Source organism: Thunnus albacares, chromosome 7, assembly GCF_914725855.1.
Source record: "Thunnus albacares chromosome 7, fThuAlb1.1, whole genome shotgun sequence".
In the NCBI taxonomy this organism is placed as follows: Eukaryota; Metazoa; Chordata; class Actinopteri; order Scombriformes; family Scombridae; genus Thunnus; species Thunnus albacares.
Window position 1 is genome coordinate 32,619,327 of NC_058112.1, and position 26,047 is coordinate 32,645,373.

The following is a 26,047-nucleotide window of genomic DNA, read 5'->3' on the forward strand; positions in this document are numbered from 1 at the left end:
ACAGACAGACAGTGGGTCGACGACAAGATAACTCCTGAGCGCTGAAGGGGAGCTTATGAAAGGTTATGAGGCCGGTGTTTATTGCTGTTTACCTCGCTGTCATAATCCACGCTCCACTGGCGGCAGTTCTGTCATTGAACCATTACTCACAGATGCAGCGTGATAGCGGATCACATCTGATGGTAAACACACACACACACACACACACACACTCTCTCCGCATCACTGAACGCCACAGTGTGTGAGTCCCCGACAAATCACTTGCAATAATAAACCCCAGTTCAGTCGTTCTCCGGGTGGATTAAACCTGGATCAGACCTGGATATTAAACTGATATTGTTTCTTTTTGTTTATTAAAATCTGTTGCATGATGGACATGATTCACTTTGACAGATTGCTAGATTATTAACGCCGGTTGGGATTCCTCTCCCACACATCCGAGACTACAGATGCATACAAAACAACAAAGTGTTGTTTGGTACAACTGTCACGTAAGCATCTCGCTAACTTTTGAGCCACAAGCAAGGATTTTGTTGAATTTGTTTGCTTCCTGTTGGTCTTCACCATCATTTTTTTGACTCCCCTCACTGGTCATTGCACCTTGACTACTCTCTCTGACTGTATGACATCCAGTGTGTGCTACAGGCATAAACTGATGTGTGTGAAAGGGATTGTGTTGCACTTTAATATTTATGCTAAAGCTACATGTCCCAGCAAAAAGTCAGCATCTAGTCAGGAGCTCCATCGTTCATCATATATTACAGGGTAGAGCTAGTTAGCCTGAATGTTCTAGTATAGCAGATAGTTATTTCTTGCTAACATACCCTCACTCAACCGCTTACTATTGATTACACCTAATAATTTCCCCTAATTGAACACTTAATCCATGTACATAATAATGATAGGCAGCTATTTAACCAATAAAAATGTATCTACGTCTTTGTTCTGTAATGTGATGACTGAAAAACACTTTTTCCTCTCAGTATATCCTAAATATTGAGTAGTAGCTGAAAATGTACTGTCTCCCAAATCCAAAGTCAAGCTCTGAACTCAAAGAGTCTTTATGGCTCCAAATCTGGAGGTTTGGTCTCAGCAGAGTCGTAAAAATGTCTGTCAGATTTTACAAAATGGAACAAACACAAAGCGACAGCGAGTAGACACACACACACACACACAGACAGGAAGCCGTCCAGCTGCTCGCCGTTTCTACCTGAGCAGTCCTTCCTCTGTCTGTCCATCTTGTCTACGCAGTCCAGCAGGCCGTCGATCTGAACCTTGATCACCGTCAGCTCCCTCTTTATGGCCAGAAGCTCCGCCATCTTCACTGCAGAGAGACAGAGAAAATAATTTAAGATAGAGGGGGGGGAATGATACACTATATGGCCAAAAGTATGTGGACACGCCTTCAGGATGAACTGTGAACCAGACTTTATCACCCAAAATCAATGAGTGTGTTAACATGCACATGAGTACTGTTGTTTTGATCACACTCTGGACATCTCAGCTGTTCATTTCTCTACCAACAGAGAATGTTGAGAAACCTGGATCAGGTGTTTACATGCCACACATCCTGGTTTCTATTGGAGTACTCCAGCTAGCATATCAAGGTTTCTCCAAACCGAGATATGATGTTAACACGTGCAACACATAACTGGGATACTAATACGCATGTAAACACACTTATAATTTGTCAAGTGTGTCTTAAAACAACAGTCAGGAGCCCAGTTGAACAGTGAAGCATGTTTTTCTTGCTGTAATCATTCCTCCTGTTCATACTGACCATTAGAAGATCCCTTCATAATGACCTTACAATGGAAGTGATGGGGGACAAAATCCACAGTCCTCCTTCTGTACAAAAATGTATTTAAAAGTTTATATAAAGCTAATATGAAGCTTCAGCATCCAAATGAGTCAAATCAAGTAGATATCTTTCAACGTTACAGTCTTTTTAGTGCCAAAGTTCCTCTTTTTGTTACTATACTTCCACCTGCAGCTCAACAGGGAAACACTGTCCGAGGAAACACAAAGAGGGAATTTGATGCTAAAAAGACTGTAAATGTGTCAGATATCCACTTGATATGACTAACTCAGACTGCTGAAGCCTTTAATGTTCTTGTGGTTGGTTCCAACATGGTGTATTTTCTTTTAGTTATCCATTGGACCGGGACAAACACACCCAACAACAACAACATCCTGCAGATCAACATCCCAGATTCTTCTTGTATGTTGATGTCTTTTAGGAGTATTTCCCTTTATAAGCTAGCTTGAAAAACAGTTTGGACCAGAGTCTAGTTTCACAGCTCCATGCAGAGGCAAATGTCATCCTGTGATCCCTGCAGTCATCAAGCATGTAGTCCCGCATCATCAATTACTCCGAGCGCTGCACTCCCACCTCCTTCCACCACAGAAGACTGTGCCCTCGCTGTGCTCTGTAATGGACCGCCGGCGCCACCTAAAGCACCAAACGACCCTGAAAACTACTTCACTCCTGAAAGCTTTTCGACCTCGGAAGCTTGCAAAGGCAATCTAATTTCCTCGTGATGGGGCGCAGTAAAAACTATTAAGGCTTGTAATAAACTAGTATAAACAATTCTTATTTGCCATGCACTATTAACTCAGTCTAATTGCGAGCCCTGATAGGCTCGGCTAGGTTATAGCGGGGAGGAGAGCCCCGTGGTACAGAAGCTTTTAATGAAGAGACCATCTGGCACCCCTCCACACGCCTCCTCTCCAGTACCCCCGGGGCCCTACCACCCGAGCCAAGCAAGCCGTCACACAGGCAACATGAACAAGATTTCAGAGCAGAAAGATCCTCGGAGTGAAGACTTTAACAATTTCAAAAAAGAAAATATTACAGCAGCAAACATGAACGTCCAGGCCGAGGCTTTCGTGTGAGTTGGAAATTTAAAAGCTGTTAATTTGAGAGGGTCGAGGTGTTAAACACTCCTGCGTGTCGACCTCTGCCATCGTCGGGGGTCCTGGTGTCTCAGCCGTCACCGGTTAAAAGCTTTTTAACATTCAAACACACACAACTGCCTGAACACGACGCACACCCGCGCTCATAATATTTATATTCGTCCTTTAAACTCAACAGCGTTACGGTCATAACCCTGGTTAAAATGAATTCATTTGGTTAAACGATCATGTGGATAAAACTCTTTGTGCTCAAATAAAAACGAAAGCGTTCAAAAATAATCTAAATCATCTAAATCAAGTTTCTGGAAAGTTGTGGAGATAAGAGACCAAACATGTAGTTACCGTGGACAGAAGAATGGACTCGATGCCTCTTAATGGGCGTTTTACAGGAAATTGCAGGAAGTTTGGACTCATTCCTACCTTTTTTTGTGATGATAAACTCCAAAATATACAGCTCCAGTTTATTTTGGGGATGTAATTTTCTGGCTTTTGCACCAAAATAGGTGCTTGTTAAACTTATTTCCTGCAATTCCTCACAGTTTTGCAGACGGTTTTAGCTGCGGGTGCTGGACTCAGGTGTTGTAATGTGTCTTTTTTTTTGTTTCTTCAAGGTGTTTGATGATGAGTGAGGTGATTGGCAGTGCTGGTGGGGAAGCACCAGCACTCTCGTCGAAGAAGAGGAGAATCAGTGGAGCAAAAATAAAAAAAAAAGAGTTCTTATTGGATGTAGTTTTACCACAATTTAGAGGATGAAGAAGACAAGAAGTGGACAGAAATCAATGAAGCCCTCAAAATTTCATGTAGGTATCAAGCTGTGTTTTGTTGATTTTGTTTTCTTTTCCCCCTTTGGGTTCCTAGAAGCCAAAGAGGAGCTGAAGTTAAAAAGAATCTGTGAAAGATTCCCATCGGAGGGAAACGTGTGATGTTGTACGATTCACCGCTGGCGTTTCCAACAGACAGACATGTTTATTTCCTGCCATAAATGTGTCAAACATATGATTGTGCTGCTATTAGAGCCTTTTGAGGTTCTTGTACTTTACTTTATACTTCCACTCCACTACATTTCAGAGGGAAATATTGTACTTTCTACTCCACTACATTTATTTGACAGCTTTAGTACATTTCATGGATATGTTCCCCAACGTTTGGCCTGATGGAGACACTAAAGGAACGTTCAGGGTGACAACAGTAACATTTGTGAAAATATGGACGTCGTCATGTTGATAAAAAAAAAATTTTCTTACATTTGGCGTTGCTGCTGCCGGAGGAGGAGGAGGAGGAGGTGGCGTGCGTATTGTTGCTCCTGCTGGACGCTCTGCTGCTCTTCATCCTCAGAGCTGCTGTGGAAGAGGAAGAAGAGGAGGAGGAGGATGAAGGGCGGGTGCGTTTGATGGGACTGGGATCCACCGGGACGGAGGTGGGGACGCGCTGGTAGTCAAACACCCTGAAAAAAACACACACACAAACATACGCATACACATCATCAAAGACGGCGGCGCAGACATGAGTCCCATGATGCATCACTGCCTGAGGCTCCGCAGCAACATGCTGCTTGTTTGTGTCTCGGCTGTTTTATTACTGTAATGAAGTGGAAGGTAATTTATGTCATGAATAGATTTAATCTTTATGTTTGTGAACTGAGGAGCAGTTCAGTTTGTGGGGTGAGTCTGTGAAGTGATTCATGTAGTTTAACAGGAAGTACAAAGGATGCACATGTGCCTCTCAGAACTACTGCGCTCATTAACGTTGATATTTTCTTTGCTTTTGACCGAAGGAATAAAATAAATCCACCACAAGACATGTTGTGGGCAGAATGACTCTCCTTTTTTTAAAGGATGAGTCTGGTGATACTCTATATTTCTCTTATTTTTAAAATATCCCATCTCGTGTTCCAGTTGTCTGTTGGTGGAGCTTCGGTTACACCGCAATTTAATGTTTTAAAACATGATTTTATCAGCTGATAACTGCAGGAAGAGACAGCCGGAGAGTTAAAGAGCTACAGGACAAAATGTGAAAAGGGATTTCTGCTGTTTTTGTGGCTGCCGGCAGCGTTTCCTCCTGCGGACAGTCACAGATGGAGAGATTTCCTCCAGCAGGTCAACGCTGCTGTTAGCTGCTGAAGCTAAAACTGTCTTCATGTGAAAATAAACCAGGACAGGTTTATTTAAAAATGTAAAGGTTCTATATTAAGGATTGTGAAGCAATTTATGTGTATTAATCGTTTTCATTGCCAATGAGTGAACTGGTAGTAATGTAACATATAAAATGAGACCTTCCCCGACTTTCTCAGTTGTCTGTAACAGACTGTGGATGTGAGGACCTGGGCAGGATTTTCCACGACAATCCAACGGAAGTGACATTCCCGAGTGCCTTGCCTCACATGCCTGTTGCCTTGCGAACAACAGGCATCTACCACAACAAAAACGGTGCTATCTGACCAAAAACACCCTGCAGATATTAGCTCTCCAGCTAATTAAACAGCTAGCTGCCTCCGTCAACCGCTACGCATTTCACAATAAAACACCCCCGCAATGACATGTCATCGGCATTATTTCCTAAACAAAGGAGCAGAAGACAAACTCCAGAGTGATAGCAGATCATAGTTCACTCCTTTTGTTTTTCCTGTTGGCAGTCCAAAAGTCGTAATAAGCACACATGTCACAACAAAACCACAGCTCGTTACAGCTCACTGAGCCTACTGGTGCTGAGTAAACACGGGTTCAGGTGGTTGATTAACACATATTTGTTTGAGTCGTGCAGTTCAGATTGGCTCTCAGCGGCCACAGCGCGGCAGGAGCCCCCGTGTGTGAGTGTTTGTGTGTGAGCGAGCGAGCGCACATACATACAGCAGGGGGTCTGACTGACTGGGAGTGAGAGCTGCTTTGCTGAAACACAGTGCAAAACACAACGTTAGAGATGTTTTATGTAATTATGAGAAGTGTAAGCAAGGAAAAAGACATCACCTGCATGAATCTCACATGAGTGTGAGCACCAGGATGTTGACTGCAGCTCACTTAACGCCCACAGATGTCACTAATGAGAAGGAAATTCAGATTCTTACATATAGAACCTTTAAATATCTTCCTCTCATTACTATTATTGTTATCATTTTTCTCTGATGTCACTGAGCAACTCCTGTCTCACACATCCACACCAACCCCCCGGTTGTAGTTAGGCTCAGACCTGCAGATGAAGTTAATTATTATAAAAGTATTAAAATGATCTATAAGGAAATTAATTGAGAATGAAAGCTCCGTCATTATTATGTAGCTGCAGTTGAAAGTCAACTGAAAGTGAATTTGGTCTTAAACGTGCAGCACAGCTGTTACCTCTGCTGCGAGTTACCTGCTCGAGGTGAGCCGAAACTCTTTGAAGGACAGAGTGATTTATCTTATAAAAACGGATAACTGGCACTGATTTCATTTCATCAAATAATCCGACATTCTCTCCCTTTAGAGTTCCCAGCGTATCCCCTTTTTTCTAACAGGCGTCGCCGCTTGCTGACACAGTTTCCTCCCACGGTTTGTTGTGGTCTGATAGAGTGTGTTGTGCTACGGGTGAGAGCTGACTGACAGCTCCAATTTGATGCAGCGAGCGAGATAGAGGAGGCGACGGGGAAGACGACGAGCAGCCTTTCCTCTCCCTGTCAACCTCTGCTGTCTATCACAGCAGCCATCAACAGCTGGAGGAGGATCGACTTGCAGGGGGAACGCACTCCATCTCTTTCACTGTCACACCAATAAACGCGCATAAACACACACCTGCACTCACCCGCTCGGCTCGTTTCAATAGATGCTTTAGCCGTACGGAAAAAATACATTTACATTTCAAAAGGCCTGAGGAAAATGATAAACATACGTGCCGTGAAAAAATATGTAGCAGTGTTGGGGGATTTTCATGTTATTGTCTGAAATGAAAGACTTGAGGCTGCTCTGCTCTGTGGGTTAGAGGAATTCTCCGTGTGCTTGAGGTTTATGAGACGAGGATTGTCTGGAGCTCGATCAGATCTGGATTCAGACGTATTTCTCAGCATAGTGAAACTGATGCTGCCAGTCAGAACATGTAAGCTCGAGTATAATACATGTGCTGTAAGTGAATTCAGATGAAGTCAACGGAGGAGCAATATCTGATGTGCCACAAGATGTGAGGAATTCAAACATGTATAACTCCCTTATTTAACTATTTAAATTACTGGTTTGGTCCTGACTCACAACCAGTGAGTCAGGACCAAACCAGTTAACCATTAATCCGTTAATTTAATAGGAAACCAGAGGTTCTCAGATCCTTTACTTCAGTAAAAGTACCAATACAGCAATATAAAAATACTGCATGAAAAATCCTACTTTAGTAAAAGTAATAGATTGAGGTAGTGATAAATTATTAATTATCAGTGACTCTGCAGCCCTCCTCGGCTTTACGGAGCTTTATAGTGAGTTTCAGCTCGTTGTTTGGCTGTTCAGCTGTTCTGGTTCACTCTCAGCGCTCTCATTGCGTCGTTTTCGGCCGCAGCGGGCAGCTGTTTTCAGAGAAAAAGCTCTAAAAATGCAGTTAAAGCAGGTTTGGATGCTGCAATATTTCTCAACTAAAGCTACCAACAGCTCGTACAATACATTTAGATCTTTACTGCCAAAATATTCTGAATGTTTCAGCATCTCATACAGAGTTTTATTAAGCTTCTAAAATAATATTGGCATTGGAGACTGAATTGACCAATCTGATTAGAATATTTCTGATTAGAATCCCTCACAGACAGCCAGGTCAATATTGATCAGTTCTACAATAAGTATGTAAAAACTCAACTTGCATTATGCTTGTTCATCATTTCAGACAGGACAAAAGCTTATTCTAGTAAAACAACAATAATGGCAACAGAGCAGCCTGAGTCTAATTACTGTACAAGAAACCGACAGTCAAAAGGTCAGAGGTCACAGATATTGATGTGACCTTTGGAGGATGATGGATGATAGAAGAAAAAGAATATTTTACTCATAAAAGACTGTCAGACATTTTGCTCTGGTGTTCTTAAATCAATCAAGATAAAACCACATAGTTATAAAATATGTTTAATGTGGACCCATTATGTTCATTTCCAGCTCTATATTTTTATTCTGGGACTCCACCAGAGTAGCTTTGCATGATTCACAGTTTAAAAAAACTCCTTATTTATCTTATACTGGCCCTTTATGCAGCCCTTCAGTTCAGCCTCTGTCTCTGAACAGGCAGTTTTAGCTCCTGTCTCTTTAATGCCCCGCCTCCTGATGAACCCACTCTGTTCTGATTGGCCAGCTTTCAGGAAGTCTGCCGAGGGGCAGCCGTATCAGAGTCGTGTTAAGTTACTGCTGATGAAAACCCAACATTTCCTGTTTTACTGCTTCATATTAAAAGCTTTTAAATGACTAAATAACAGGAGATTTTTACTGTGAAGAATTTACAGGAAATGAAACGTGTTCTTGACCGAATTAGCAGAGCTTCATTAGCAGCACTATTTTTCAATAAGAACTGGTCAAAACAACAACATTTGGAGATATTTGGAGCTGTTTGTTGAGCAGATCAGTCAGAAACAATGCAGGGAGGAACAGTACAAGCAGAAACAGCCACAGTGATGATGATGTTTGATGAAGAGCTCCAGACGACCAGCACAGCTTCAACAGGTAAACAACTTATTTTGTGTAATGGAGTCATGGCTCGGCATGACTACCCCCAAAACAAATGGAAAACACCATAATGTTAGTGGTGCAGAGCAGTGAACTGGTGCACTGTGTGTGGAGCAGACGACCATATAAAGAAATCCGTCACAAGCTGAATTCAGCTCAGGCTGAAAGTAGAAAAAAACGTTGGAAACCGAGTGTTCAGAGCACAGATCACAGGGATTACTGCTACATACGTTTACCTCATTATTTGACACTTTGGCCACATTTAATATGAACATCTGACATTGTAACATCATATATATGATGGAAAAGCATAATAGGTGCTCTTTAAACATTATAAACAAATTCAACAAAGAAAATCACACAAATTGCTAAATTAGGAAAATAGTGTTTTTTTTTCTGTGAAATTTGGAAAAACTAATTAGCACTTTATGTTGTAAAAGAAAGCAGACAACTTAAAGAATAATTTAAAGATCCCCTCCAGACATGTTTTAAGACATATAAGTAGAGCTGCAACGATTAGTGGATTAATTGATTAGTCAGTCAACAGAAAATTAATCGGCATGTAAATATGTACATTATGTAAACATTTTTCATTTAAAGAGTTTAACTGCTGAATACAAGATGTCTCCTACTTCACTGAATAGTTCATTCTCAGTGTTTGTGCACCGGAGGCTTCAAGTTTCCACATACTGGACCACGACTGGCTCAGAACTAGTTGTGACGTCACAAATAAAGCTCGTAGGTAGACGTGTTAAACTGAGAGACTTTCCTCCTTCAGCGCATGAAAGAGAAAACAAACTCTGCACATACATCATTCTGCTCAGAGAAGAAAACAACATCCAACTGAAGGAAGAAGAACACATTTTTGAGTGGACGGAGACTTTAAGTTACGCATTAAGTTTCATCTGTCTCTGTGACTTTAAATCATTGCTGCAGAAACTTGTACGCTCTCTCCTCTGGCTGCTGATGCTTTGAGATATTTTAGACTCTAGATGTTAATTATTCATTGTTTGCTAAATTACTTCTATCTATTTTTATGTTTTTTTATACTGCTCATAGTTTGTGTCTAGGCTGTGATCCATTATATGATCATCAAAAGTTATTTTATTCATGATTTTATAATTTTATTTAATTGCATTTTTTGATTAAAGCTGATTTTGTGATATATTCAGTTATCTGTTCCTCCCACACATGAGAAAAGATATAAATCTCAATAAGCCTTAAATAAAATAAAAGATTCAACCAACGAAAATCAACCTAAATCATACACTTATATTATATATCCAAAAATGAAAGTTTAAAAACACAGTTAATACAATTTTTAAGCTCTGTAAAAAAGTTTTCATAAAAGAGAGGTAGTGCAGAAGGCAAAAGAAAAGCTAAAAATACAGAAAACTCCTCTTTCAAAGGGAGCAGCACTATTGTCTCGTTAGTCAGAAACTCACTGCCTGCAGGTGTGACGGTGCCTGAGAGATCTGGTTTTATCCTTACGGAGGGTTTATTTTTATCTGCTTCTCATACACTTCAGTATTCCTGTTCTTATGAGGAAGAACTGTGTGTAACAAACAACTTGACTGCAGCGACAGACAGAGAAGCACAGCAGCGGATCGACATGTGATCAGCAACTTTTTTGAGTTGATGTCGATTTGACACGCTCAGACCTCCTGCTGTGTTCGTGGCTGCTGCAGCCTCAACACATCAGGATAACAGGTGAGTGTGTGTGTGTGTGAAGAAGAGGTGTGTTTGTGTTGGTCAGGGTGGGGGGGTGGGGGGCTACTGTATGTTGCTAAGCTGATAATCCGCAGGCCAGCAGATAATAAATATTTACAGGACGGCGGTGTTGACACGGCTGAGTTCCACAGCTTCACATCCAGTCTCAGTGTATACAGAACAGGGCAGCGACACCCACAAAACGCTCACAGGCGGGTTTCATTCTCCAGTAAAAAAGGAAAAAAAAAAAAGAAGGTAAATAAAATACTTATTTGTTGAAGCTTTTCAGAGAATATTGAACTTCTGCTGGCTGGAAGGGTCAAATATTCATTTGCATCTGAACAAACACTGTTGCAGTCCGACTGAAACACATCTAATCGTCTCTTTTTGCAGTCAAAAATGGTGTCAATGTGTTTTTTTAAATGTATTGTTAAGAGTTTTGTATTATTTAAAGGAAGAAAAAAGGTTCAATTAAACAACCAATAAGTTCATTTGACTGTGGGACTCCAGAACAACACATAATTTTCTAATCTGGTGCCTCCATCAGCAGTAATCTGCAGAAAAACATCATTTGTCTGTTTTCTAAAACCGTCACACATCACTGTTAAACAATAATGATGTTTTGTGTGGTTCAGGTCTGGTTAGGTTTAGGGAAACATCACGGTTTGGGTTAAAATGATCACTTTGTTAAGGTTAGAGAAACATGTGGTGGGTTAAAGTTACTACTTCCTTAAAGTTAGGCCACCTTCGTTGTCATGGTTACAATAATAACCACGGGGTTAAGGTAAGGGGATGATCGTAGTTTTAAAAAACTGTCCCAACTTGCAGTAGGAAACAGGAAATGAACAGCGTTGGGTTAAAGCCTCCATCCATCCTCCTCCTCTGAATGAGGAAATGTGTCCACGTATATATACGTCATCTGAGCTGAACCACTGCTCCGCCTCACAGTTACTATGGTCACGCAAACGTAACTACATGTTTTTGGGTGACTGCCATTACGACTTGTTATGATATTACAACAGTCTCTGTGCTACATATCTCTTGATTTTCTACTGAAGCTCTTTTAGAAATGTATAATTTAGTACAACAAACTACTCTCCAGACACTGAAAACATGATGTTGTTATTAGTCTTTGGAGCCATTTCTAAACAAACTAATATGACCAAACTCCTCATGATGAAGGAACGTGTCACCCAGTGCAGCGGTGAGACTCACTGATGTGTTTTTAATAGTTTTTGGACAACAGAGAAGGAATCAGATATATCAGACTTTGATACAAACAATACTTGTTAGTAAATCAGTTCATTCTTGGTTTGGATCCAAACATGAGATTTGTTGACAAGAAGAAAAATATAGAAAATTGCAGCCTGATCATTTTTGTTGTAGTTTTGTTGACACATCCGTCAAACCCGACCTCTGAGGACTTGTAACAACGTCACACTGTTTCCTCCTTTGCTCCCAACAAACAAGAGTTATAATTCCTGCAGTGACTTTGTCACTTGAATGTGATCAGATGTCGTTTTGGGGATTTGCTGAAACAACTGATCTTTTTCTTTTGAGGACATTTTCTTTATGAAATATACAAACAGAAATCACTGGAGGAAGTCTATTTCTTAAAAAAAAAAAAAAAAAAAAAAAAAGGAAAAATGGAAAAACAGATTTTTTTGTACATTTCATGCCAAAGGAGGAATTAAAAATATATTTGTACCATCAATATTCAACTGTGTTTGAAATATTCTGAGTTTATTGAACTGTGACGGCTTTATTGTATCATACTGAACTATGAGCTCACTATATTGAACCGACCTCCACAGACTTCAGATCATCACAACTCAATGCCAGAAAGAAGCAAAGACAGAAGAAACAAATAAAAGTTCTGGATTATACAAGACTTTCAATGACTGTACAGCAGTATGTGAGAGGAAATAACATCAATATGTGTTAAAACAGAGACAGAAACTGAATGAAAAGTGTGTGTGTTTAACTGTGTGTGTGTGAATTTATACTAAACTGAACTGAATTAAAATGACTGATGCAGGAAATGAAGTGTGTTTGTGTCTAACTGAACATTTTTAAATAAATTACATTCAATTAAAATAGTCCTGATGCAGAAAATGGGAAAGCAGAAATGTGTGTGTGTGTGTCTGTGTGTGTGTGTGTGTGTGTGTGTGTGTGTGTGTGTGTGTTTACAAGCTGCTTCAATCACTTTTGACTTTTTTTGTTTACAAAGCTTTTTGTTTTTGCATTTAACTTTATAACTTAATCAATTTTCTCGTCTTTCCTCTCATTAACGTGACATTCAGAGTACAGAGCAGATCGGCTGCAGGGATGAAATGATTTAACAGGACGGAGGTAAAAATGAGTCTGAGGGAGGAAGAGGAGGTGAGAGAGGACAAAGGAAGAAGAAACTTAGAAGAGAAAACTGAGTTAAAGAGGGTTAGTGTTCATTTTGGCACCTTATTTTGATTTTGTTGTAGTCTTTTAACAAAAATGTACATTAGTTTTGTCTGTTTGCACCACAGAGTTTGCCCAGACGTATCAAGTAATCAAGTAACATTTAACTTACTTAAATATTGCAACAATAGTGTGAGTCCTGGAGCCGGCGAGAGACATACAGCAGACATCAAAGCTACTATAAGTCCTCAAATCTTATTAACGGAGCAATAATTTCTAAAATGACCACCAGCACACTTATTAGAGGGCCTGAATTTAGAGACTGATACCAGAATGACTCATTGAAAACAATGACTGACTCAGTATTTCTGGAGAGAAGTTGAGGCTTTCTGAATGGGAGTCAGTTGGTAATTTAAGGTGCTTCCATATTTACTTCAGCTTCTGATTGGTTTGAACAGAAAACGCTGCTGATCATTCACTCACCTGTCCACTAAAACACTGCTCATCATCTGGGTTTATCTTGAGAGGAGAAGCTCAAACATGGGAAAACATTGTGATATTTCTTTAGTGAACATCTTGAGGAAGATTTAGATGGTCGACTGCCAGCGTTAATCGGCACTGACCCGTTCCTTCTGATAGCAACAGAAGTACTGGAAGTAACGTTAGCTTGATAATGTTACGTTATCTTAGCTTTTTATGAATTTGGCCCTGCTGTGTGTGTTTGTTTGTTTCTTTATTATTACGCCACTTAAACCCTAAATTTGACCCCCTAAACATGCTCAAAAACTCACCAAATTTGGCACGCACATCAGGTCTGGTGAATAATTTGATAAAATATAAAAATTAACCCCTAAAGTGCCAAAATGTGCTCACTAGCGCCACCTAATGGCCGCCACGGCCCGTAGGAATGTCGTAGGGAGATCAAACCAAAACTCAATTATTCGTCTCATCAAGACCTACAAATTATACACCGACACCCCTGACGTAAATCAAACAGGAAGTCCGCAATCTCATTTTCAAAATAAGACTTTGCCCCAATTTTGGGGGTGTTAATGGTTTCGGCTTCAAACTTTAATACGTGACTTATGACACTGTGCTGAAAAAAAGTTGTAAAAACTTTGTAATAACTTGAACGGTTTGGATTTTATAAGCCCTGAAAGTTGCAGTGCCACATCACACCTTACAATGTAAAGCAATGGGGACGCAATCTACGGGCACATGTAAATTCAAGATCTGTAGGTCAAAGTCTCGTGACTCATTTAAAGTTTAAATGAAGTTTGTATCTAAAACTATGTGGAAGCAGTAAATGTTCAAAAACGTGTGGGTTCGCTCACACTCTCCATTCAAATATTTTTCTGTGTCCAGCTGCAGTTACTTATTGTCTCTACACACCTGACAGTACACATGTCAATCAAACTTTCAAAATAAAAGCACACCACACTTGTAAGAAATATCCCTCATTTTTAAAAAGCAAAATGATCTGATCCCGACGGGCCAGAGTGCGAGGTCCCGACCAACGCTGCTTACAGCTTTAATTTTTTTTGCTGCTTCTTGTCTAATTCTCAGACGATTGTAGATGAATTTAGTCCATAAATCTGTAACGTCAGATAACATTACTGACAGACAGAACGTTATTGGATGAAGATGCTTCTTATTAAAGCAACGGGTCAAACAGCTAAATCAACTTCTGAACAAGAGATATAATTGGCTGCTGGAGGAAACTGTTTTACTAATCAGGAGCTACAGTGTTTGATTCCACAGATGCTTCTTCAATAAAACTTCACATTCAAATAGTCACCAGTTCATTCATCCATTCATCTATCTGTATTTTTTATTGTGAAGCATATGTGCAGTAAGAATACAGAATTTTCTGGAGTGGATATAACGCTTCATTTCAAATGTATGACAATAAAAGACAAAGAGTACAATGGAGGGGGGGGGCAAAAAGTATAAAAGACAAAAAAACACAACATCATGGACCCTCCGACTCTTTGCAATATGTCATAAATAAAGGAAATATTATATCTATATTCTACTATACAGTCTCTCAGACACTGGTCCAGCTTGTCAGGTCTCAGCTCTCAAAGTGTCTCATCTGGATGTATCTGAAAAATCTTTATCAACATATTTCTCTTGAAGCTGCCAAAACAACACAAACATACCATGAATATATAAACCCCCAACGTTATACGGCTCTAATTCCCTCCATTGATCAAAGGCTCCACCCATCCATAGTCGAAGGAGTAAAGGACGGAGAGCTCTAAGCTTCCTCTCCAGATCTGTATAGCACTACGGATAATGGGATTGTAATTATAACGTGATTTTTTTGAGATGAATGGGAGACATTATGATAACACCAAGCGAGTAGACAGTCCTCCATTCGTCTGTCTTTCACATTATTGTTTAGTTTTTAGTCGTTGATGGAAAATTATTTTAAAAAATCAATAAGAAAAGGCAGTAAACACAGAGAAGGTCGAACGAGGTGAAATCAATGAAGAAGAGAGAGCAACCATGTGAGGACTGACTGACTGACAGCAGAGGATGATGGGAAATCGTCACATAATGTGATTTCATGTCGAGTTTGCAAACAGGAACTGTTTCAGTGTGTGTGTGTGTGTGTGTGTGTGTGTTTTGTGTAGCAGAACCACTGCAGTGTTTCCTGCTGCTCAGTTAAAGAACCAGAATCAGTGTTTGGCAGTAAAGAATTATTGAGCAACGTGTGGAGCTGCAAAGAGCTATTTTGGCTCCCCTGGTTCAGGAGGTAAATGTAATAATTCATTTCTCCTACAGACAGCGTTACGTGACTCGCAGTTTGAGCTCTTCAAGTCTCAGATCGACATGAAACTCTCCATCATCAGTACAAAAGATGAACTATTGTGTTAGAAAATATCTGCTACAAGTTACAAGACTGTGGACATAAAAACTTCAAGGTACAAGTTAACTACAAGTCCCAAGGTGCATTTCAGCAAGAAACGTTCAAACACAGAGCTTAAAATTCTGTTACGTACAAAACTAAAGATTACGATTAAAAAACTGATCTTACAAACTGCATCAGACACACGTCTCATCCACGAACTCGCCTCTTTTGTTAAGCTGTGATGTACAACTGGTCTGTGTGCTTATGGGAAATGCAGTTCTTTAAAGGCCTTTAAAAACAGAACTATTGAATAAACAATGTTAATGGATTGTTTTATTCTATACATGTTGTCTAAACATTTGCAACGATTAGACGATCAACAGAAAAGCAACTATTTTTATTATCAAATAATTGTTTCAGTCATATTTTAAGCTAAAATGCAAAAGATTGCTGGTGTCACCTTCTAAAATTTGATGATTTGATGCAGTTTTTTGTCATACATGGTAGCAGTAGAATATCCTGACTGTTGGTCAGACAAAACTAAACATTTGAATACGTCACCGTTGACTCTGGGAAGTTATAACGGGTATTTTCACCACTTTCTTGCATTTATAGACAAAACAATTAATTGATTAACGGAAAAAAACAATCTGAAGATCATGATAATGAAAATAATCCTAGTCGTGAACACTCGCTTGTGAGTAAGATAAGTTTCAAGACTGGATTTTTAGTTATTTGTGTCACTACAAAGCGGCAACAACCACAGATTGAGGGTGAAGGGCGTTAAAGTGCCGCTAGATGCTCCAACTGACTCCCATTCATAAAGCCTCAACTTCTCTCTAGAAATACTAAGTCAATCATTTTTTAAACACGTCATTATGGCCTCAATCTCTAAATTCAGGCCCTCTAATAAGTGTGCTGGTGGTCATTTTGGAAGTTATTGCTTCGTTACTAAAATTTATACAGTAGTAGGTTTGATGTGTACCATGTGAGTGTTGATTGACAGCTGTGATTCTGTGCTGTGTGTCCAGGCTATGGTCACTACTAATGTCAGTGGGACTTTGAATGAGGTTTTCCTACGTTTGGATCAGAACCTGGAAGTTCAGGTTTCAGTTCAGCTCTCTATTCAGCCCCCAAAGTGTCCAGTTTGCACAAAAGAGAAATACAAGTATTAATTGGGAAACATTTGTGTCTTGTGAAGATAAATCATATCCTGAGGAGATTATAGTGAATCCTTCCTTCCAGCGCATCACTCAGTGATGGAAGGTATTTTTGCTCATGTTGCACCTGCTTTCCCAGCATGCACTAGGTGTTGAACGTCTCAGTGGTTTGAGAGGTCTCTGCTGTGTAAGCGGAGCTGTGGTTTTGAATCACTCTGCCTCTCAGCGTGTGTTCTGGTTTATCTGGCAGCCTCGCTGTGATTTCAGTTGCACACAGCGAGCAGTTCAGGTGTGTTCAGAGCGGCTGATAGAGGAAGAATTACAGGTTGAGAGAGAGGAGATGATTTATAACCAACTCAACTCCCACTTTCAATGAATTGTCATCTCTTTCACTCTGAATTGCCGTAGTGGCACATTTCCCCGGCAGACACCGGCAGAGTGTTGCTTGTTTTTTTCTCTGTTGTCTAGAATTTGCTGAGTCCTCTGTGTGCACAAATAAGAGCCGTGTCACCTTCACTGCTGTCAGGGAGTTTTACAGGCTGTGAATAAGCAGCAGCACTCCTATAAAAATGTGTTTAGGCCGCAACAGATTATTTTCTGACTCCTGCATTTGCTGTTTTATGAACTGCTGCTGAGAATAAATTGAACTTGGTCTAAAATTGTGACCAACAATGTTGGAGTGAAATAAACATTTTAATAAACTGAAATAAAGAGAGCAGTGATTCTTTTGGAAAGATACACTGTGCAAAAGTTTTAGGCGCTTTAGATGTTTAGATTCTTATCCATAATGCAACACCATAAGGGAAGCGTCTGATTGGTCTCCAATGTATTCTGCAGCATGACAACGAGCCAAAACATCCAGAGTCATTTAGATTCATAAAGAACTATCTTCAGCAGCAAGAAGAACAACGAGTCCTGCAACAGATGGTTTGGCCCCCACAGAGCCCTGATCTCAGCATCATGGAGTCAGTCTGGGATTAACATGAAGAGACAGAAGCAGCTGAGACGCTGAAATCCACAGAAGAAGAAGAACTGCGGCGACTTCTCCAAGATGCAGGAACAACCGACCTGCCGAGTACCTGAAACACTGAGAACTGCTGCTGTTTTAAAGACCAAATATTGATTTACTTTAAGGTTTCTGCTCTTTACTCAACTTTGTATAAAGTTAACTGATCAATAAAAGCTATTCAAAGCATCCCTATTTTACTTTTAGTGCCTACATTTTAGCACAGTACTGTTGCCAAGAAAAACTGAATAACAGAAAAACTAAACATTGTGAAGTCAGAATATGAAGGAAACTAAAATGAAAATTAAATGAGCCACAAAAGTGTTTTAGTGAACCATAAAACATCAGGAGGTTGTTTAATTGTCTCTTAGATTTGCCTCAATCTTAGACTGCAAACCCTGTGATTCTTATACAGTATGATAATATTATAATATCACATCCTGTGTGACTCCCCAGTCGACACCGTGGAGTCCTCCCTCTTCCTGGGAACCATCATCAGCCAGGACCTCAAGTGGGAGCTGAACATGAGCAACCTCATCGAGAAGGCTCAGTAGAGGATGTACTTCCTGCAGCAGCTGAATAAATTCAACCTGCCAAAGGCAATGATAGTGCACTTCTACACCGGCATCACCTCCTCCATCTTCACCTCCTCCATCACCATCTGGTACACTGCTGCTACTCTTAGGGACAAAAGCAGACTGCAGTGTATCATATGCTGTGCTGAGAAGGTGATCGGATGCAACCTGCCGTCCCTGCAGGACGCTGAAGAGAGCAGGAAAGATCATGACTGACCACATAAACTTTTTGAACCCCCCCCCCCACCCCACCCCTTTTACTTTGTTTTTTTAGAAACGTCTCCAAAGAACAAAGTGCTGCCAGCATCTAAAAGCAAACCATAAGGAGTTTAATACTGCTGTAGTTACTACTGGTGCATATCTGACTTCGACATCAGACATTAAACAAATAAAACATGTTGTTACTTAACATTTTACTGATAGGTTCACTATCAACATTTTTGTGACTTGCTAGATTTGTTAATTAACAACATTTTCTCATTATGTGGACAGAAAATGTAATTCAGACGGTATTTCATTTACTTAAAAATGTATTTGTCATTGCAATTAAGTTGTATATAAATGTAATTTCTAAGAGACAGTCCCACATAAACTGCCTCCCTGTCAGAAATACCCGCCAGCACTGGTTCCCAACGGGCTACCCGGTACCCATTGTTACACATTACGTTGTCTACCAGTTAAATAAAAGATTACTTGCTTTTATTTTATTTCAATAACTTTTAGATGCCTGAGGATATAAAATATAGCAGTTCACAATAAATAAAGAAAAAATGAAAACTTGCAAAAAAACAACAATTTTGTGTGTCAACAATATGTTTTTGTTATCCTAGCCTGTCCAATCATCTCACGACCCCTAAGATTAATCCAGCGACCTCTTGTGGAGGTCCCGACCTCCAGGTTGGGAACCAATGCCCTAGAGTACCAAATGCGGTTTAATCGACAACTAAAATAGCTCACAACAGACTTACTTTATTTTTATTTAACCTTTATTCATAGCTGAGCATAAGCTTTTTATACTTTTACAGCAATGCATTGCAGTTAAGTAGAAAATTATGCACAAAATAAGAACAGATAGAGTCAGAGGCAATAAATAAAATAGAAAAATGACTGTAAACAAGGTTCAGGCTGAGTGGAAGCAAGCACAGACAGAAAACTGTTATTGAGAATGTTGTTGAAGTTACAAAGAGTTATAGGTTTAGATTTTTAGGTGACATTGCAGGTTATTCCATGAGACCACTGCACTAATAGCAAACAGTTTTTCCCAAGATCAGTTCTGGTTCGAGGCTCCAGGAGCATCAACCAATCACTGCAGCAGGTTAAGTATGGACCCGAGTGTCAGAGCAGCAGTGATGAGATATACATGGACTTCGTAGATAAATAAGTACCGGCGGTAATTACGTCTCTCAGACTGGGAAGGCCAAGTAAGCAATACTATATAAATTGCATGTTCCAGGATTGTAATGGATGACACGGAAGCTAAGAACCACCCGACCCGCGACTTGATCATACAGAGAGCAGTGATGAGTGTGGTAATTATCTACAGTAATGAACCTGAAGGCAGAGCGGTAAATGGAGTGTAGAGGCCTAAAAGTGGAGCCAGCAGCATGTCGGTACATCTGACAGCCACATAATCCAGAACTCAGAGCAACACTTCTTCAACAATCTTCTTTCTACAGACAGAAGCTGCTTCAGTCGCAGTTTACCAAGAAGGTTTTCATCATTTAAATGTAAATTTCTTATCAAGCCAAGTGCCAAGATATTTTGTGCTCTGTTATAGTGGAAATATTTATTTTATTGCAGCTCATATCTGTTGATCTGGATATTTGTTTTATTTTCATTAAGTACAATTTAAAGTGCTTTTTCCTTACTCTCTTGCCAATATTTTTATTATGTGTGATTTTCTTAGCAGAGAATTTTTGTGTTTGCTCATACAGCAAAAGCAATAAAATATAAATCGCTAAAAAAAAATGAAAAAGTGTATTAAAGAAGAGGCTAAATGTACAGAATCAGACACACGTATATAAAACTGTAGCCTCTGCATAAAGATGAATTTTATCTGGATGGGACAATCTTATTTATATAAATTGTGAATAGAAGAGGGCCCAAAATGGATCCCTGCGGCACACCCTTAATAACAAACAGGAATTCAGATTTGGATGCTTCTACCGTCACACACTGACCAGTTACAGGCAAGCTTTCCACAGCCTGCAATTAAATATAAATGCATTATTTCCTCCAGTGTCCAGCTCTTTTAGGAAATCACTGAGCTTTTTTAAAAATGTAGCTATATATCTGTGAGCTGTTTTTAAAGATTCTCATCTTCAGTAGAGAGCAATGGACTTGGAGCTGAGAGCCACAGAAAAGCAAAGGAAGTCATGAAGTATTGAGAGACGGACAAATAAATAATGACAGCATGTTCACTGAGGGATTTTATCTCCTTTTCCCTCAAGGAAGTGGAAGTAATGGTCTGCCCAAAAAGTCGCTAGATTTTTGTTGGTTTTGGTCTTTTCATGGAGCAGAGTGGAATCGCTTCAAGGGGTGAAGGTGACGATGCACAAAATTCACGTCTAAGTATGTGCCTCGGTTTTGGGGTCATGGTTCAGTATGTTATTGGTACAACAGAGAAAACAAACAAAAAAAAGGTAGAAAATATTTTTTTTCCTTTATTTTGAACAACAATGGCACATCGGTTATAACTACAACTGAAACAGTTTAGTTGTGCTGCAGCAGAAAAGGAAAACAACCTTTCTGTTTCTTTGCGAGGAGTCAGGACACCCGCTGACAGCTATTCTATGATGATTTATGGTCGCTCAGACCTGGTTCTTATGACGTGGCTTCACTCAAAGGCAGATTGAAAAGTTGACCATCACAGGGAGGGGAGGGGGATGAGGCAGAAGACCTTCACAGGGAGGGGAGGGGGATGGGGGAGAAGACTGTCACAGAGAGGGGAGGGGGACGGGGGAGACGACTGTCACAGAGAGGGGAGGTTTGAATACGAGGATAACGGCACATATTTTAAGACAGTCTCACCTGGAAGGCAGTCATTGTGTTGCACTCCATCAATGTCATGGGAGAATCGTCCAGCTCGGGTTTCTCGTTTGTCATTGACTGCAGTGACACTACGTGAGCATGGTAACCAGGGTAACCAGGTCACAAGGCTAACAGCTAAGCCGACTAGCATACGTCCATGAGCATGCTACAGCTAAGTGCTGGACTGCCAAAAAGCTTCGGATGGAACTCGCACTCTATAATTATTCTTCTGCATGTCGGAGTAAGTGGATTATAAAACTATTTTTTCATGGAGCATACCTAGACGAGGAAAGTCACATACCAACCGAACGTCCTGTACCGAACAGTTCGGGACGAATACATGTACCATTACACCCCTAATGGCTACACTCGATGGCGGAGTGAAATGTCATCAATCATAGACAGGAATAAACACAACATTGTTCAAATACAGGGATAACGGCGCACATTTTGCGAGAGTCTGTCTAGGAAGGCATTCATAGTGTTGTACTCGGTTGTATAAAATGTAAGTAACAGAAATAGTGTAAAGAGTGAAAAACGAGAGACACATTCAAACCCTGATTACTTTCCAACCTCCACACAGCTGACTAATCACGGCATGAAGTGGGGAGTGACTGTTGGATCGTTGGTTTTACAAGTTATAGAAATGGTGGAACACGACCCCTTGCAATCCAGCGTCGGACAGGTGTAGGGGGAGGGGGTTTCTAAAGCTATTTGACCAGTTTGAAGCAGTTCTGAAGAAGCATACTGGCAGCTTTAGGGTTCATGGTCATGGTGTAAAAAATGACTTGCAGACAAGCAGGTAGCTCCTGATCTGAAAAGTGAAGCCAATGCGGAAATGCCTTAAACCTGCATTCTCTCTAGTGGCCAGCAGGGGGCGACTCCACTGGCTGCAAAAAGAAGTCCAATTGTATGGAAGTCAATGATATTTATTACCCCAGTAAACAGTTTCCTAATGAGTTAATGGTCCCAATGGCTAGTTTCAAGTCTTCTTCAATACAGCATGATGTTCATTTTGTAAATGATGGTCCCATTTAAAGTAAAATAGACGTTAAAGCAGCGTATGCTTTAGGGTGTGTCTACCTTGTGATTGACAAGTTGCTACCATGGTGACAACGTTGATTACTTAATGTAACCGTGGCGTATCCCAGATTCACAGAGTATAGGCATAGCTGGCACTATTTCACGGTGTGTTTTCAGCTCATGAAAGTTAATTGTAACATTTTGGTCACCTAAATAAGTCTTGTTCAGTGTTTGGTTGTACTAAAAGACCTACTAAGGAGTCAGCTGGTCAGTTTTTCCAGTAAGTACATTTAGTTTTAATGGTTCTAGGCCTGTTTTTTGCTGGCAAAAATTAGCATTAGCATTATCACAGTTAACCATAGACTGTAAATGTACTGTTCTAACCAAGCTAGCAGCTAGGGCTAGGGTCAGCTCCACCCTCTCGTCCAAATATGGTCACTTCTGGTTCCAAAAATCCAAGATGGCGACGGTCAAATCCAAGATGGTGACCGTCAAATCTCTAAACTCAAGGTTTCAAAGTGGCAGTCCACAAACCAATGAGTGATGTCACGGTGACTACATCCATATTTTTTTTTACCATATACGCTTGTGGGAAACTGGAAACAGAGATCTCATGTGTTAATGTCAGATGTTTTGATGATCCATCTGTCCACCCCGACCTCCTCCTTACTTGTAGTTTGTTGCTCTATAATATCATTTATTACGTCAAACCTTAACGTCATTTTCGTCTTTGCTCCTGTCATAATTACCAGAGAGCGCTGTTACTTGAACATAAACAGATGTCGCTTTGGGCATTTGCTGAAACGACAGTCTCAGATTTTTGCAGGTGGAAATGATTCTTGGTTTGATTTGAGAACCTGCTCCAGCACTGCACCAACTCTCTGCAGGGGAAAAGTCTTTATGTGCTCGTAGTGAATGTGAAACAAGGTGATTTTAAAAAACAGTAACCTCACTTGCTCACTTGACTTTCCCAAGATAAAGGTTAAAAAATAAATGACTAACTAAAATGCCAAAAAAAAAAACTCCTCCTCCCAACAGCAGTGGACTGACAGCAGCTGACCGCCCCGCCACGGGCTACAAAACACAGATCACTGCATGCAGCCAAGGACAGGTGGAGGAGGAGGAGGATAACTGTATGGATGCTGTACAATAAGAGACAGAAGATGAAAGAGAAGAGCAGAGGACAGAGGGAACAAAGTGCGAAGAGAGGAAGAGGCTGACAGCATGAAAAACGAGTGTGTTGGCAGCCGGCAGCCGCTCGGATAAACGCTCCACTCAGTTTCCATCCACAACTTCTCTCCTACTGTTTTCTCTCCCTCCTTCCCTCCCTCTGTTCACTTGTCATCCTTCTCTCTTTTTCTCACATATTCCTTTACTCATGCGCCCGTTTCACACCCCGACAGAGAAGCCCACATGATTCATTTGCACAGTGCAGCTCTAGTTGTGGTTCAGTTGCTGTGGGACAATCTGACGCCGTCCTCACCAGGGAGACGACAGCATCATCATTTATTCAATCACGTAAAACAACTCTTGTCACGTTTTCATAATAACCGAGCTCTTGTGGTCATGCAAATGACGATTGCTGTCATTGTAACATTGTTATAGAACATTGTTTGCATCTCGGCTCCTACCAACAGTCAAGGTCGGTGTCTTTTAACCGCAGTCTTTCTCTAAATGTCACCACCATCGAGGCTGCAGATCAGACAACACTCATGAATTGTTTGTGGAGTGGTGGGATTGTTTATAAGGCTATATTATCGTTTATGTGTGAGGAGTTCCTGGTTTATCTGGCATTCACTCATAACTTGCCTTTTTTTTGGAAGGATGAGTAAGTTTAAACCGTACTTACTTTCACCATTGTGCCCAAACCTAACCAACGGCGTTAAATGACACACTAAAAGCTTAAAATGCATAGACATGACATGTGAAATGTCCTTAAAGTGGTGTGCTATTTATACGCCATCCCATGAGATGACGTTGGGCGGGCCTATGAGTATGATTTGTGACATCACAACCAGTTTGGAGGACAATCCTGGTCCAGTCTGCAACTTACACAAGTGTGATGTGGAACCTTGAAGCCTCCAGTTGCACAAACACTGAGAATGAACTTTACAGTGAAGGAGGAGACATATTGTATCCAGCAGTTAAACCTCTGTAATGGAAAATATTCTCATATTCATAGATTCTGGAGCTTTTAATGAGGGAGAAAGAACAGATGTATTTTTAAGGATTTTAATGTGGTAATTAATCTGAGAAGAAGCAGATCAGACACAAATTATTATTCAAAGTAAAGAGTATTTTATATACATCGTAAAACATGTCTGGAGGGGACCTTTAAATAAGAACTGTAAGGTTCTGTTTTTCCTGCTTTCTTCTTCTACAGGAACCGTCCTGCGTGCTCCCTGTAGATTAGTCCACAGCGCCCACATATAGTGTCGGGGAGCAATTACAACACCACACCGACTAGACAATGATTCGCTCCAGTATGCACACATTAATTACTGCGGTAATTAACACACGAAAACGCTCCTATGTGTCGATCTGGTGTCACATTGTCAAAAAACGTATTTGGTCGTTTCATTTGGAGGACTTGCTGGTAGCACAAGATAGCTTCTCTTTTCTTTACCATGATTCTTTCTTTCTGTATCCATCTCAACTCTTCTTTCTCTTCTTTTATCTTTTTATCTTCATCACTCTCTTTCTTCATACCTCTCCTTAATATGTCTTTATTTTAATCACTCTTTTTCTTACCTTCTTCTGTTTCTCCTGAGATGATAATAATAATAATAATTATTATTATTTATAAAGCTTCAGAGGGGCAGCAAAATAAAACAGGAAAATCATAAGTTTGCTAGATTTTAAAAAAACAGAAATTTAGAATTTTTAAAAATAATAAAAATAAAATGAATGACAGTTCAAAGAAAATACAAATCCAAGTAAAATCAGGAGAGGCTCTCCTATAAAAGGCTGTTTTAAGAAGACATTTAAAAGAATTCACTGACTCAACCAACATGATTTCCTCGGGCAGATTGTTCCTCTTGTGATGTTATTTTAATCTTTGTGAATCATATCTGTCATTTTCTCTTCATTTGTTTGTTATATTTTCCTCATGTGGCTGCATTTTGTCTCTGCATGCATACTACTCTCTTTATGTCTTTTATCGCTCTGCAGAATAATCTGAGCCGAGGACGGAGGGATGGATGGAGGGAGCAGAGGGGAGGCCAACAGCTGCGCTCATCCACACAAAATGACTCTTCAACTGGCTGAAAGCTGAACACGTCGAGGTCAAACTGGTATCCACTAATAGTTTCCTCTTCCAGCTATCTGAGAGAGGAGGATCATTTCCTAACCTCAGTGTCTAGCATTTGCTGTCATCAAACAGGAAATCGCCGTTCCACTGAGCGCCAGAAACAAATGGAGAGTCGAGGCAGTTCATGTTCTTGAAAGGCAACCAATTTCCTCCTCTCAACTGAAAATGTGCAGTCTGAGTCACTCAAAAAACATGTAGTAGCTGAAACCCTGAGATGACGTCAGAGCTGCAGCCTGCACCAAAATATCAGCTCAGTTTATCTATCTATCTATCTATCTGTCTATGTATATACATCTACTTTCTTACTCTTTTCCTGTCGCCTACAGCTCCAACATTTTCTCTTTTCAGATGTTGATAATGATAGAGATGGAGAATCCAAAAATGACCCTGCTGACGTGATGATCCTGAATAC

The 26,047-nt window shown here is 40.3% G+C and overlaps 1 protein-coding gene across 1 annotated transcript in view; it reads right to left on the bottom strand.

Annotated features, from left to right (window-relative positions):
- LOC122985367 (RNA-binding Raly-like protein) overlaps positions 1–26,047 on the bottom strand; it is a 70,459-nt gene that overhangs the window by 7,602 nt on the left and 36,810 nt on the right. The window contains exons 4-5 of the mRNA XM_044355965.1: positions 4,161–4,360; positions 1,211–1,324 (exon numbers count right to left, since the gene is read on the bottom strand). Of these exons, the coding sequence (XP_044211900.1) occupies positions 1,211–1,324; positions 4,161–4,360 (314 nt within the window). The remainder of the gene's footprint in view (positions 1–1,210; positions 1,325–4,160; positions 4,361–26,047) is intronic.